Source organism: Salmo salar, unplaced genomic scaffold (genome assembly GCF_965601325.2).
Source record: "Salmo salar unplaced genomic scaffold, fSalSal1 ptg000587l, whole genome shotgun sequence".
In the NCBI taxonomy this organism is placed as follows: Eukaryota; Metazoa; Chordata; class Actinopteri; order Salmoniformes; family Salmonidae; genus Salmo; species Salmo salar.
The window spans coordinates 423,292-437,504 of NW_027675427.1; the positions used below are offsets into that span (position 1 = coordinate 423,292).

Consider the following 14,213-nt stretch of genomic DNA (forward strand, 5'->3'; position numbering starts at 1 on the left):
AGACTTACTCAACACACCTAGTCATCATTAACCCACTGCCAGATAGCCATCCGTTACCGACTAGCAGCGCTGTAGTTACTAATACTTCACAACGGAACGATTTGACTAGTGCAGTGTTACCTAGCTAGCTACCTAGTTGTCTTTGTCATAGCTTGATAATTGTTAATTGATAATTGTTAGCTAGCCAGCCATCGAGGTTAGCTAGCCAGCTATTTCCGTCCCCCGCGACGCCATTTTTCCTAACCTAGCCAACTATTACCGACGAGCAGCATTGTTGAAACTAAATACACTACAAGGAACGTCTTGATTAGTGTTATGTTAGCTAGCTAGCTACAAAGTTGCTTTGTATCATGACAAGGTGTAGTACTGAAACTACCGAGGTTACCTAGCCAGCTACACGTTCAAAGTCAACAACGCAGCCACTGCTAGCTAGCCTACTCCACCAGCCAGCAGTACTGTATCATTTTAGTCAATAACATTTTTGCAACGTAAGCTTAACTTCCTGAACATTCGAGACGTGTAGTCCACTTGTCACTCCAATCTCATTTGCATTAGCGTAGCCTCTTCTGTAGCTTGTCTACTATGTGTCTGCCTATCCCTGTTCTCTCTCCTCTGCACAGGCCATACAAACGCTCCACACCGCGTGGCCGCTGCCGCTCTAACCTGGTGGTCCCAGCGCGCACGACCCACGTGGAGTTCCAGGTCTCCGGCAGCCTCTGGAACTGCCGGTCTGCGGCCAACAAGGCTGAGTTCATCTCAGCCTATGCTACCCTCCAGTCCCTAGACTTCCTGGCGCTGACGGAAACATGGATCACCACAGATAACACTGCTACTCCTACTGCTCTCTCCTCGTCTGACTACGTGTTCTCGCATACCCCTAGAGCATCGAGCCAGCGGGGTGGTGGCACTGGAATCCTCATCTCTCCCAAGTGGACATTCTCTCTTTCTCCCCTGACCCATCTGTCTATCTCCTCATTTGAATTCCATGCTGTCACAGTTACCAGCCCTTTCAAGCTTAACATCCTTATCATTTATCGCCCTCCAGGTTCCCTTGGAGAGTTCATCAATGAGCTTGACGCCTTGATAAGTTCCTTTCCTGAGGATGGCTCACCTCTCACAGTTCTGGGTGACTTTAACCTCCCCACGTCTACCTTCGACTCATTCCTCTCTGCCTCCTTCTTTCCACTCCTCTCCTCTTTCGACCTCACCCTCTCACCTTCCCCCCCTACTCACAAGGCAGGCAATACGCTTGACCTCATCTTTACTAGATGCTGTTCTTCCACTAATCTCATTGCAACTCCCCTCCAAGTCTCCGACCACTACCTTGTATCCTTTTCCCTCTCGCTCTCATCCAACACTTCTCACTCTCCCCCTACTCGGATGGTATTGCGCCGTCCCAACCTTCGCTCTCTCTCTCCCGCTACTCTCTCCTCTTCCATCCTATCATCTCTTCCCTCTGCTCAAACCTTCTCCAACCTATCTCCTGATTCTGCCTCCTCAACCCTCCTCTCCTCCCTCTCTGCATCCTTTGATTTCCTCTGTCCCCTATCCTCCAGGCCGGCTCGGTCCTCCCCTCCTGCTCCGTGGCTCGACGACTCACTGCGAGCTCACAGAACAGGGCTCCGGGCAGCCGAGCGGAAATGGAGGAAAACTCGCCTCCCTGCGGACCTGGCATCCTTTCACTCCCTCCTCTCTACATTTTCCTCTTCTGTCTCTGCTGCTAAAGCCACTTTCTACCACTCTAAACTCCAAGCATCTGCCTCTAACCCTAGGAAGCTCTTTGCTACCTTCTCCTCCCTCCTGAATCCTCCTCCCCCTCCCCCCCCTCCTCCCTCTCTGCGGATGACTTCGTCAACCATTTTGAAAAGAAGGTTGACGACATCCGATCCTCGTTTGCTAAGTCAAACGACACTGCTGGTCCTGCTCACACTGCCCTACCCTGTGCTTTGACCTCTTTCTCCCCTCTCTCTCCAGATGAAATCTCGCGTCTTGTGACGGCCGGCCGCCCAACAACCTGCCCACTTGACCCTATCCCCTCCTCTCTTCTCCAGACCATTTCCGGAGACCTTCTCCCCTACCTCACCTCGCTCATCAACGCATCCTTGACCGCTGGCTACGTCCCTTCCGTCTTCAAGAGAGCGAGAGTTGCACCCCTTCTGAAAAAACCTACACTCGATCCCTCCGATGTCAACAACTACAGGCCAGTATCCCTTTTTTCCTTTCTCTCCAAAACTCTTGAACGCGCCGTGCTTGGCCAGCTCTCTTGCTATCTCTCTCAGAATGACCTTCTTGATCCTAATCAGTCAGGTTTCAAGACTGGGCATTCAACTGAGACTGCTCTTCTCTGTGTCACGGAGGCTCTCCGCACTGCTAAAGCTAACTCTCTCTCCTCTGCTCTCATCCTTCTAGACCTATCTGCTGCCTTTGATACCGTGAACCATCAGATCCTCCTCTCCACCCTCTCCGAGCTGGGCATCTCCGGCACCGCGCACGCTTGGATTGCGTCCTACCTGACAGGTCGCTCCTACCAGGTGGCGTGGCGAGAATCTGTCTCCGCACCACGTGCTCTCACCACTGGTGTCCCCCAGGGCTCTGTTCTTGGCCCACTCCTATTCTCGCTATAAACCAAGTCACTTGGCTCTGTCATATCCTCACATGGTCTCTCATATCATTGCTATGCAGATGACACACAATTAATCTTCTCCTTTCCCCCTTCTGACAACCAGGTGGCGAATCGCATCTCTGCATGTCTGGCAGACATATCAGTGTGGATGACGGATCACCACCTCAAGCTGAACCTTGGCAAGACGGAGCTGCTCTTCCTCCCGGGGAAGGACTGCCCGTTCCATGATCTCGCCATCACGGTTGACAACTCCCTTGTGTCCTCCTCCCAGAGTGCTAAGAGCCTTGGCGTGACCCTGGACAACACCCTGTCGTTCTCCACCAACATCAAGGCGGTGACCCGATCCTGTAGGTTCATGCTCTACAACATTCGCAGAGTACGACCCTGCCTCACACAGGAAGCGGCGCAGGTCCTAATCCAGGCACTTGTCATCTCCCGTCTGGATTACTGCAACTCGCTGTTGGCTGGGCTCCCTGCCTGTGCCATTAAACCCCTACAACTCATCCAGAACGCCGCAGCCCGTCTGGTGTTCAACCTTCCCAAGTTCTCTCACGTCACCCCGCTCCTCCGCTCTCTCCACTGGCTTCCAGTCGAAGCTCGCATCCGCTACAAGACCATGGTGCTTGCCTACGGAGCTGTGAGGGGAACGGCACCTCCGTACCTTCAGGCTCTGATCAGGCCCTACACCCAAACAAGGGCACTCCGTTCATCCACCTCTGGCCTGCTCGCCTCCCTACCTCTGAGGAAGCACAGTTCCCGCTCAGCCCAGTCAAAACTGTTCGCTGCTCTGGCACCCCAATGGTGGAACAAGCTCCCTCACGACGCCAGGACAGCGGAGTCAATCACCACCTTCCGGAGACACCTGAAACCCCACCTCTTCAAGGAATACCTGGGATAGGATAAAGTAATCCTTCTAACCCCCCCCTTAAAAGATTTAGATGCACTATTGTAAAGTGGTTGTTCCACTGGATATTATAGGTGAATGCACCAATTTGTAAGTCGCTCTGGATAAGAGCGTCTGCTAAATGACTAAAATGTAAATGTAAATGTATTCACTTATACATTAAATAAATATTTCTTCAAAAAGCATAATGCATTAACAACATTACAGTTTAGGAGCAATTCAATCATCTTTTAAATATAATACCAATTAATTATAACAAATAAACTCAATACTTGGTTCAAACAAGGGTATTACACAAACATACAGTCAATAATACAGTAGAAAAATAAGTCTATATACAATGTGAGCAAATGAAGTGAAATAAGGGAGGTAAAGGCAAAAAAAGGCCATGGTGGCAAAGTAAATACAATATAGCAAGTAAAACACTGGAATGGTAGATATGCAGTGGAAGAAAGTGCAAAGTAGAAATAATGGGGAGCAAAGGAGCTAAATAAATAAATACAGTAGGGGAAGAGGTAGTTGGGCTAAATTATAGATGGGCTATGTACAGGTGCAGTAATCTGTGAGCTGCTCTGACAGCTGGTGCTTAAAGCTAGTGAGGGAGATAAGTGTTTCCAGTTTTAGAGATTTTTGTAGTTCGTTCCAGTCATTGGCAGCAGAGAACTGGAAGAAGAGGCGGCCGAAGGAGGAATTGGCTTTGGGGGTGACCAGAGAGATATACCTGCTGGAGCGCGTGCTACAGGTGGGTGCTGCTATGATGACCAGTGAGCGGAGATAAGGGGGGACTTTACCTAGCAGGGTCTTGTAGATGACCTGGAGCCAGTGGGTTTGGCGACGAGTATGAAGCGAGGGCCAGACAACGAGAGCGTACAGGTTGCAGTGGTGGGTAGTACTGTATATGGGGATTTGGTGACAAAACGGATGGCACTGTGATAGACTGCATTCAATGTATTGAGTAGGGTATTGGAGGCTATTTTGTAAATGACTTCGCCGAAGTCGAGGATCGGTAGGATGGTCAGTTTTATAAGGGTATGTTTGGCAGCATGAGTGAAGGATGCTATGTTGCGAAATAGGAAGCCAATTCTAGATTTAACTTTGGATTGGAGATGCTTATAGTGAGTCTGGAAGGAGAGTTTACAGTCTAACCAGACACCTAGGTATTTGTAGGTGTCCACATATTCTAAGTCAGAAGCATCCAGAGTAGTGATGCTGGACGGGCGGGCAGGTGCAGGCAGCGATCGGTTGAAGAGCATGCATTTAGTTTTACTTGTAGTTAAGAGCAGTTGGAGGCCACGGAAGGAGAGGTGTATGGCATTGAAGCTCGTCTGGAGGTTAGTTAACACAGTGTCCAAAGAAGGGCCAGAAGTATACAGAATAACACCAATAACAAAGGGGGTCTGATCTTTGTGCCTCTGTAACTTTCTCATTCATCATCATTAATGATTCATTCATGATTATTCATAATCATGGTAGCATCCACATGAATGTAGAAGTGTTCAGAAACATCTTCTATTCTTACTGACAATACAAGTGAAGTGACTCCAAAATGACAGGACATTATTCACCATTCAGTTTCTATTAGGAAAAACATCATCCAAAACACAACCAAAACAAACTGAAAAATGAATTCAACAAGTTTGTAGAATCACAAGCTTGATGTAATCACTGCAGGCATGGAATATGGTACAACTACTAAACTTATGACTACTTTAATACAATATAAGTGAATTTGTCCAAATAATTAAGACTTATTCAAATGGGAGAACTACGTACAGAAAGTGCTTTAATTTGTAAATGGTAAAACAGATATGTATGAAAATACCCTCAAATAAAAGGTGACATTCTGTACTGTCACCTAATATGAAACATCTCAAATCAAAAATGCTGGAGCATAGCACCAAATGTAAAACTGTAAGCTTCACTGTCCAAACACATATGGTGTGGACTATGTGTGTCTGGTAAACACATGTGGATCTGGTGAACAGTTATTACTTGTTGACCAACTACAGGAATACTGACCTCAGAGTCTCCAGTTTACAGTGGGGATTTCCCAGTACAGCAGAGAGCAGCTTCACTCCTGAATCCTTCAGGTCATTGTTACTCAGGTCCAGCTCTCTCAGGTGTGAGGGGTTTGAACTCAGAGCTGAGACCAGAGAAGCACATCCTTCCTCTGTGACTCCACAGCCTGACAGCCTGCAAAGAGTCAAATCATATTAAAATCACACTGCTATGCTTTGGTGGTGAAAATATACATTTTACATTTTTAGTCATTTAGCAGACGCTCTTATCCAGAGCGACTTACAGTAGTGAATGCATTTCATTTCATGCATTTTTTATATTATTATTATTTTATTTTTTATTTTTTTTGTACTGGCCCCCCGTGGGAATCGAACCCACAACCCTGGCGTTGCACACACCATGCTGGCGTTGCAAACACCATGAGCAGTATAATTTTTCAACATATTCAGATATCAGTGTCCTGAAACCTTCCATATCTATTCGTAAATTAATGTATCATCATTAAAAATGACAAATGATCAAAGTATTGCCTGCAGATAGAAACATATATAGTACAAATATTTGAGTAGACTCACCAGACCAGTTTAAAAAGCAGTATCAGTCAAAAGACAGACAGTGAGGTATCAGATTTAGATTGTATTGAGTATACAGTCCACACCATATCTATTTTGACAGTGAAGATAACATTTTAAATGTGGCTCTATACTCCAACATTTTGGATTTTAGATGAAATGTTTCATATGAGGTAACAGTATATAATGTCACCTTTTATTTGAGGGTATTTTAATACATACAGTTGAAGTCAGAAGTTTACATACACCTTAGCCAAATACATTTAAACTCAATTTTTACAATTCCTGACATTTAATCCTCGTAAAAATCCCCTGTTTTAGGTCAGTTAGGATCACCACTTTATTTTAAGAATGTGAAATGTCAGAATAATAGTAGAGAGAATGATTAATTTCAGCTTTTATTTCTTTCATCACATTCCCAGTGGGTCAGAAGTTTACATAAACTCAATTAGTATTTGGTAGCATTGCCTTTAAATGGTTTAACTTGGGTTAAACGTTTCGGGTAGCCTTCTACAAGCTTCCCACAATAAGTTGGGTGAATTTTGGCCCATTCCTCCTGACAGAGCTGGTGTAACTGAGTCAGGTTTGTAGGCCTCTTGCTCGCACACGCTTTTTCAGTTCTGCCCACACATTTTCTATAGGATTGAGGTCAGGGCTTTGTGATGGCCAGTCCAATACCTTGACTTTGTTGTCCTTAAGCCATTTTGCCACAACTTTGGAAGTATCGTTGGGGTCATTGTCCATTTTGGAAGACCCATTTGTGACCAAGCTTTAACTTCCTGAATGATGTCTTGAGATGTTGCATCAATATATCCACGTAATTTTCCTACCTCATGATGCCATCTATTTTGTGAAGTGCACCAGTCCCTCCTGCAGCAAAACACCCCCACAACATGATGCTGCCACCCCCGGGCTTCACGGTTGGGATGGTGTTCTTTGGCTTGCAAGCCTCCCCCTTTTTCCTCCAAACATAACGATGGTCATTATGGCCAAACAGTTCTTGTATTGTTTAATCTGACCAGAGGACATTTCTTCAAAAAGTACGATCTTTGTCCCCATGTGCAGTTGCAAACTGTAGCCTGGCTTTTTTTACGGTGTTTTTGGAGCAGTGGCTTCTTCCTTGCTGAGCAACCTTTCAGATTATGTTGATATAGGACTCGTTTTACTGTGGATATAGATACTTTTGTACCTGTTTCCTCCAACATCTTCACAAGGTCCTTTGCTGTTGTTCTGGGATTGATTTGCACCAAAGTAAGTTCATCTCTAGGAGACAGAACTCGACTCCTTCCTGAGCGGAATGGCGGCTGTGTGGTCCCATGGTGTTTAGACTTGCGTACTATTGTTTGAACAGATGAACGTGTTACCTTCAGGCGTTTGGAAATTGTTCCCAAGGATGAACCATACTTGTGGAGGTCTACAATTTTTTTTCTGAGATCTTGGCTGATTTCTTTTCATTTTCCCATGATGTCAAGCAAAGAGGCACTGAGTTTGAAGGTAGGCCTTGAAATACATCCAAATGATGTCAATTAGCCTACCAGATGCTTCTAAAGCCATAACATAATTTTCTGGAATTTTCCATGCTGTTTAATAAAGGCACAGTCAACTTAGTGTATGTAAACTTCTGACCCACTGGAATTGTGATACAGTGAATTATAAGTAAAATAATCTGTCTGTAAACAATTGTTTCAAAAATTACTTGTGTCATGCACAAAGTAGATGTCCTAACCGACTTGCCAAAACTATAGTTTGTTAACAAGAAATTTGTGGAGAGGTTCAAAAACACGTTTTAATGACTCCAACCTAAGTGTATGTACACTTCCGACTTCAACTGTATGTGATTGACGATTAAAAATTTAATTCTGATGATGCCATGATTAAGAAAAATCATGAATGAATCATGAATCAGAATGAGTGAGAAAGTTACAGAGGCCACAACAAAACATGCTAACCTCTCACCATTACCAATAACAGAGGCTACAACAAAACATGCTAACCTCTCACCATTACCAATAACAGAGGCTACAACAAAACATGCTAACCTCTCACCATTACCAATAACAGAGGATACAACAAAACATGCTAACCTCTCACCATTACCAATAACAGAGGATACAACTAAACATGCTAACCTCTCACCATTACCAATAACAGAGGCTACAACAAAACATGCTAACCTCTCACCATTACCAATAACAGAGGCTACAACAAAACATGCTAACCTCTCACCATTACCAATAACAGAGGATACAACAAAACATGCTAACCTCTCACCATTACCAATAACAGAGGATACAACAAAACAGCTAACCTCTCACCATTACCAATAACAGAGGCTACAACAAAACATGCTAACCTCTCACCATTACCAATAACAGAGGCTACAACAAAACATGCTAACCTCTCACCATTACCAATTACAGAGGCTACAACAAAACATGCTAACCTCTCACCATTACCAATAACAGAGGCTACAACAAAACATGCTAACCTCTCACCATTACCAATAACAGAGGATACAACAAAACATGCTAACCTCTCACCATTACCAATAACAGAGGATACAACAAAACATGCTAACCTCTCACCATTACCAATAACAGAGGGGGTTTGATCTTTGTGCCTCCGTTTCTCATTTATCATCATTCACGATTCATTCATGGTTATTCATAATCATGGTAGCATCCACATGAATGTAGAAGTCACTGACAATAGAAGTGAAGTGACTCCAAAATGACAGGACATTATTTACTAATCAGTATCCATTAGGAAAAACATCATCCAAAACACAACCAAGACCAACTGCAAATGAATTCAACAAGTTAGTAGAATCACAAGCCTCACTGCAGGTGTCAGGAATCCCGCTTCCTGAGTCTGTTTCTGCCTGAGCTGACTGTTTTCTGTTTGGAGTCTAAGGGTGCGTTCAGAAACCTATCTGGTTGCTAGGCAACGAAGTTAGGCGGGAGATCTAGTGATATTATTACCCTGTCTGGTTGCCAGGCGACGAAGTTAGGCGGGAGATCTAGTGATTACCCTACACCTGCATCTCATCAACCTTCTGCACACCTGGTCCTGATCATCACCTCTTCATAAGCCCTGAGCTGACATCCATTCCCTGCTGGATCGTTAGCAACGAACAGCCTTATGTTTCCTGAGCTAGTCTTGTTGTTTTGTTCTTGTTACTGGGACAACATGCTAAACTTATGCTAAACTTATGCAACATGCTAAACTTATGACTACTTTAATACACTATAAGTAATATGTCCGAATAATTACGACTTTTTCAAATGGGAGAACTACATGCATAAAGTACTTTCATATCTGATAATACTGACCTCAGAGTCTCCAGTTTACAGTGGGGATTCCCCAGTCCAGCAGAGAGCAGCTTCACTCCTGAATCCTTCAGGTCATTGTTACTTAGGTCCAGATCTCTCAGGTGTGAGGGGTTTGAACTGAGAACTGAGGCCAACACTTTACAGGATGTGTCTGTGAGTTTACAGCCAGTGAGTCTGCCAACACAGAAGAAATACAATGACAGACAGGTTGTATTAAAATGATACGCTTAGCTTTCTCTGTTTACACTGTTACCCGTTTACAAATAATGTGTTGGGTTTGACCACAGAGCTGAGACCAGAGAAGCACAGCCTTCCTCTGTGACTCCACAGCCTGACAAAGAGATCATGACTTCAAACACATTGTTAATTTAGTGTAGAAGGACAATGGCAGATGCATTTGGTTAATTCTCCTAAACAACATATATATTCTTCTTCTGTGTCCTAGAATTGTATGGTCATATTGTTATACTAATGTGAAAATCAATGCATTTATTCCCCCCACACACACACACACACACACACACACACAGCATATAACTTTGTCCAAGTGGTGGTCAGAATGTTTGTATTACCTAGCCTGAAAAGTCAAACATGTCTGATATGAACATTGACATAAACCCTCTACATACTTGAGTTTCTCCAGTCTGCAGTGTGGATCCTCCAGTCCAGCAGAGAGCAGTCTGACTCCTGAGTCTCCTGGGTGATTGTAGCTCAGGTCCAGCTCTCTCAGGTGTGAGGGGTTTGACCTCAGAGCTGAGACCAGAGAAGCACAGCCTTCCTCTGTGACTCCACAGCCTGACAGCCTGCAACGAGATCATCATGACTTCACAAACACACTGTTAATTTAACACCAGTAGTGTAGAAGGATAATGGCAGATGCATTTGGTTAATTCTCCCAAACAACATATAGATTCTTCTTCTGTCTCCTAGAATTGTATGGTCATATTGTTATACTAATGTGAAAATCAATGCATTTATTCAATGTTTTCAATATAATATTATACACATATTATAATGCATATTTTTCTTTAACCTGAATATTTCTTCCTGATGATTAGATTTTATATGTCATGTTATGTACTCACAGAAATGCACTGGAGGCTTTGACCACTGGCAGCAGCCTCAGAAGACCTTCCTCTGATCTGGAGTATTTCTTCAGGTCAAACACATCCAGCTCCTTTTCTGAAGTCAGCAACACAAAGACCAGAGCTGACCACTGTGCAGGTGACAGGTTGGGTTTTGAGAGACTTCCTGAGCTCAGGTAGCTTTGGATTTCCTCCACTAGAGAATGGTCATTCATTTCATTCAGACAGTGGAACAGATTGATGCTCCTCTCTGGAGAGGGATTCTCCCTGATCTTCTCCTTGATGTAGTTCACTGTTTTTTCATGGCTCTGTGAGCTGCTTCTTGTCTTTGTCAGTAGACCTCGTAAGTGCTTCTGATTGGACTCCAGTGAGAGGCCCAGAAGGAAGCGGAGGAAAAGGTCCAGGTTTCCCGTCTCACTGTGTAAGGCTTTATCCACAGCACTCTTGTAGAAAGTAACTTCAGGGTTGTCTTTTGTTTTCAGTTTGTTCATTAGATTCTCATTGTTGTTGATGAATGAGAGGAACACATATACAGCAGCCAGAAACTCCTGAATGCTCAGATGAACAAAGCAGTACACCTTCTCCTGGTACAGCCCACATTCCTCTTTAAAGATCTGTGTGCACAATCCTGAGTACACTGAGGCTTCATTGACATCAATGCCAGCCTCCTTCAGGTCTTCTTCATAGAAAATCAGATTGCCCTTCACTAGCTGTTGAAAAGCCAGTTTTCCCAGTGACAGAATGCTCTCTTTATTCCAGTGTGGACCTGTCTCTTCTATCCCAAGATACTTTTCATTCTTCTGTTTGGTATGAAACACCACAAGGTGTGTGTACATCTCAGTCAGAGTCTTGGGCATCTCTTCTCTCTTATGTTTCAGCATGTGTTCGAGGACTGTTGCAGAAATCCAACAGAAGACTGGAATGTGGCACATGATGTGGAGGCTCCTTGATGTCTTTATGTGTGAGATGATTCTGCTGGCCAGGTCCTCATCACTGAATCTCTTCCTGAAGTACTCCTCCTTCTGTGGGTCTTTGAACCCTCGTACCTCTGTCACCTGGTCAACACACCCTGAAGGGATCTTATTGGCTGCTGCAGGTCGGGTAGTTATCCAGAGGAGAGCAGAGGGAAGCAGATTTCCCTTGATGAGATTTGTCAGCAGAACATCCACTGAGGTTGACTCTGTGACGTCCCAACAGATCTTGTTCTTCTGGAAGTCTAGGGGCAGTCGGCACTCATCCAGACCATCAAAGATGAACAGAGCTTTGTACTTGTCGAAGTTGGAGATTGTTGATTGTTTGGTTTCCATTGAGAAGTTATTGAGAAGTTCAATGAAAGTATTTTCCCCTTTCATCAAATTCAGCTCCCGGAAAGGGAATGAAAATACAAATTGGACATCCTGATTTGCTTTTCCTTCAGCCCAGTCCAGAATGAACTTCTGCACAGAGACTGTTTTTCCAATGCCAGCGACTCCCTTTGTCAGCACAGTTCTGATAAGTTTGTCTTGTCCAGTTAAGGGTTTGAAGATGTCGTTACATTTGATTGCAGTCTCTGGTCTTGCTTGTTTCCTGGTTGTTGTCTCAATCTGTCTCAGCTCATGTTCATTATTGACCTCTCCTGTTCCTCCCTCTGTGATGTAGAGCTCTGTGTAGATCTTATTGAGAAGTGTTGGGTTTCCTTGTTTAGCGATCCCCTCAAATACACATTGAAACTTCTTCTTTAGATTAGATTTGAGTTCACGTTGGCAAATCACAGCAAGCTCATCTGAATCTAGAAATAACACAGAGGATATTAATATTACGTCTGTTTTAATAACTACAGTATTGTAGGACTGTTATAACATTTTAAATTATAATCATTTATTCTCTTAACTGAATGTATAAATGTGTAAATGTTTTCATAATGCATTCCAGACTGGTGTGACTGATTACATTATTATTGGTATTATTGATGGTATTATTAATGTTGTCTCTCTCTCTCTCTCTCTCTAAATTAATCAACACAACACATCCCTTCTGCTACTTGATGAGGTCACAAGGTGTTGTGTTAAGGCTGCTACAATATCATTGAGTTACACAGCTACTTTAGCTGTACTTTAGCTACAGCTTTTACATGTTATAAAACAGCATTCAACATGAGGCAGACAGATCTTACATTTCTCCAGTGTGTCAGCAAGCTCCTTCTGGTTCATTTTCCTCAGGACGTGCAGTGTGATCTTCAGAGCCCCCTCTCTGGCACTGCTCTCCTGCTTCTCATCTTCAGCGTCCACCACTTCCTTATCCTGCTTCTGACTCTCAAAGCCTTCTGGGAGTTCTGGACTAAGAATCCTCTTGAACATCTTCAGCTCGTTCTTCACAAATGTCATCATTTTCTCTTCAAGCATCTGAAATAAATCATGTAAATAAGTTAAGCAAGAGAAGAAATGCTTTCTCATTAACACATTCATGAATAATTGACAGATCAACTTTACTTGAGGTAAACAAAATCAAATGTTCATAACAGGATCACATACACTGAATATAGAGTCCAGGTCTGTTTGATGACTCTGGGAAGACTGACCACTGAGAATCTCTGACTCTGATCTCTCCTGTTGGTTTCTGTGGACAAAACATGAGATTACAGTACACACACACACACACACACACTGTTTTAGGACTATGAAAATGGACTAAAGTAGGAGAAATGACTAGAGACAGTGTTGTTTAACACACTGACCATGACCCATGAGTTCTTCTTACCTTTGTTCAGTAGAAAAGTCTCCCTCTCTAAAGGATATAGGAGGCGCCATAGACTGCTCACTCTTCATGGACACACAGCTGGGGACACGGGAGGCTGGTCTCTCCTGCTTGATTGGACTTCAACACAACAGAGACAAACATTACATCTCTCATCTACTCTGATCTCAGATGGGAAACATAAGAAGAGTTTTATTCCAAAACGCTACATTTCACTTTACAGAAACGTTTGTAATTTGCCTTTATTGTTTAAAGAAATTATGAAAGAGATTGTTGTGTTTTTTCACTATCTAATCATGGCATGGGGTTGTTCAATGACAGACATGTATTTGTTTAAAATCTATCACTTGATGGTTTCATTTCAGAGAGACAAATAATGTTTTTTGCTAAATGCTATATATCTGCCTCACTCTCAGAGAAATCAGTAGTACTGCTAGGTTTAATACAGTAATAATATATATCTGCCTCTCAGAGAAATCAGTAGTACTGCTAAGTTTAACACAGTAATAATATATATCTGCCTCACTCTCAGAGAAATCAGTAGTACTGCTGGGTTTAATACAGTAATAATATATATCTGCCTCTCAGAGAAATCAGTAGTACTGCTAGGTTTAACACAGTAATAATATATATCTGCCTCACTCTCAGAGAAATCAGTAGTACTGCTAGGTTTAACACAGTAATAGTATATATCTGCCTCACTCTCAGTGAAATCAGTAGTACTGCTAGATTATACACAGTCAAATATAACATAGTACTACATTTTTAATAAAGATATGTACAAATGATACATTTGTGACATCAATATATATATATTTAAAAAAATATTCAAGAAATGTATATGTGATCTGTTTGTAAAACATTTACATTTGACACTTTTGTCATTTAGCAGATGTTCTGGCAGGTTTATGGTTCCCCCCCTAGACTCTCAGGAGTTAAAACACT

At 43.1% G+C, this 14,213-nt stretch overlaps 1 protein-coding gene across 1 annotated transcript in view; it reads right to left on the reverse strand.

Annotated features, from left to right (window-relative positions):
• Nucleotides 1-12,915, reverse strand: part of LOC123732129 (NLR family CARD domain-containing protein 3-like) — a 29,171-nt gene extending 16,256 nt beyond the window's left edge. Inside the window, exons 1-3 of the mRNA XM_082972167.1 lie at nt 12,688-12,915; nt 10,536-12,303; nt 10,080-10,253 (exon numbers count right to left, since the gene is read on the reverse strand). Coding sequence (XP_082828293.1) covers nt 10,080-10,253; nt 10,536-12,303; nt 12,688-12,901 — 2,156 coding nt within the window. The 5' untranslated portion in view covers nt 12,902-12,915. The remainder of the gene's footprint in view (nt 1-10,079; nt 10,254-10,535; nt 12,304-12,687) is intronic.
• Nucleotides 12,916-14,213: the final 1,298 nt, after the last annotated feature.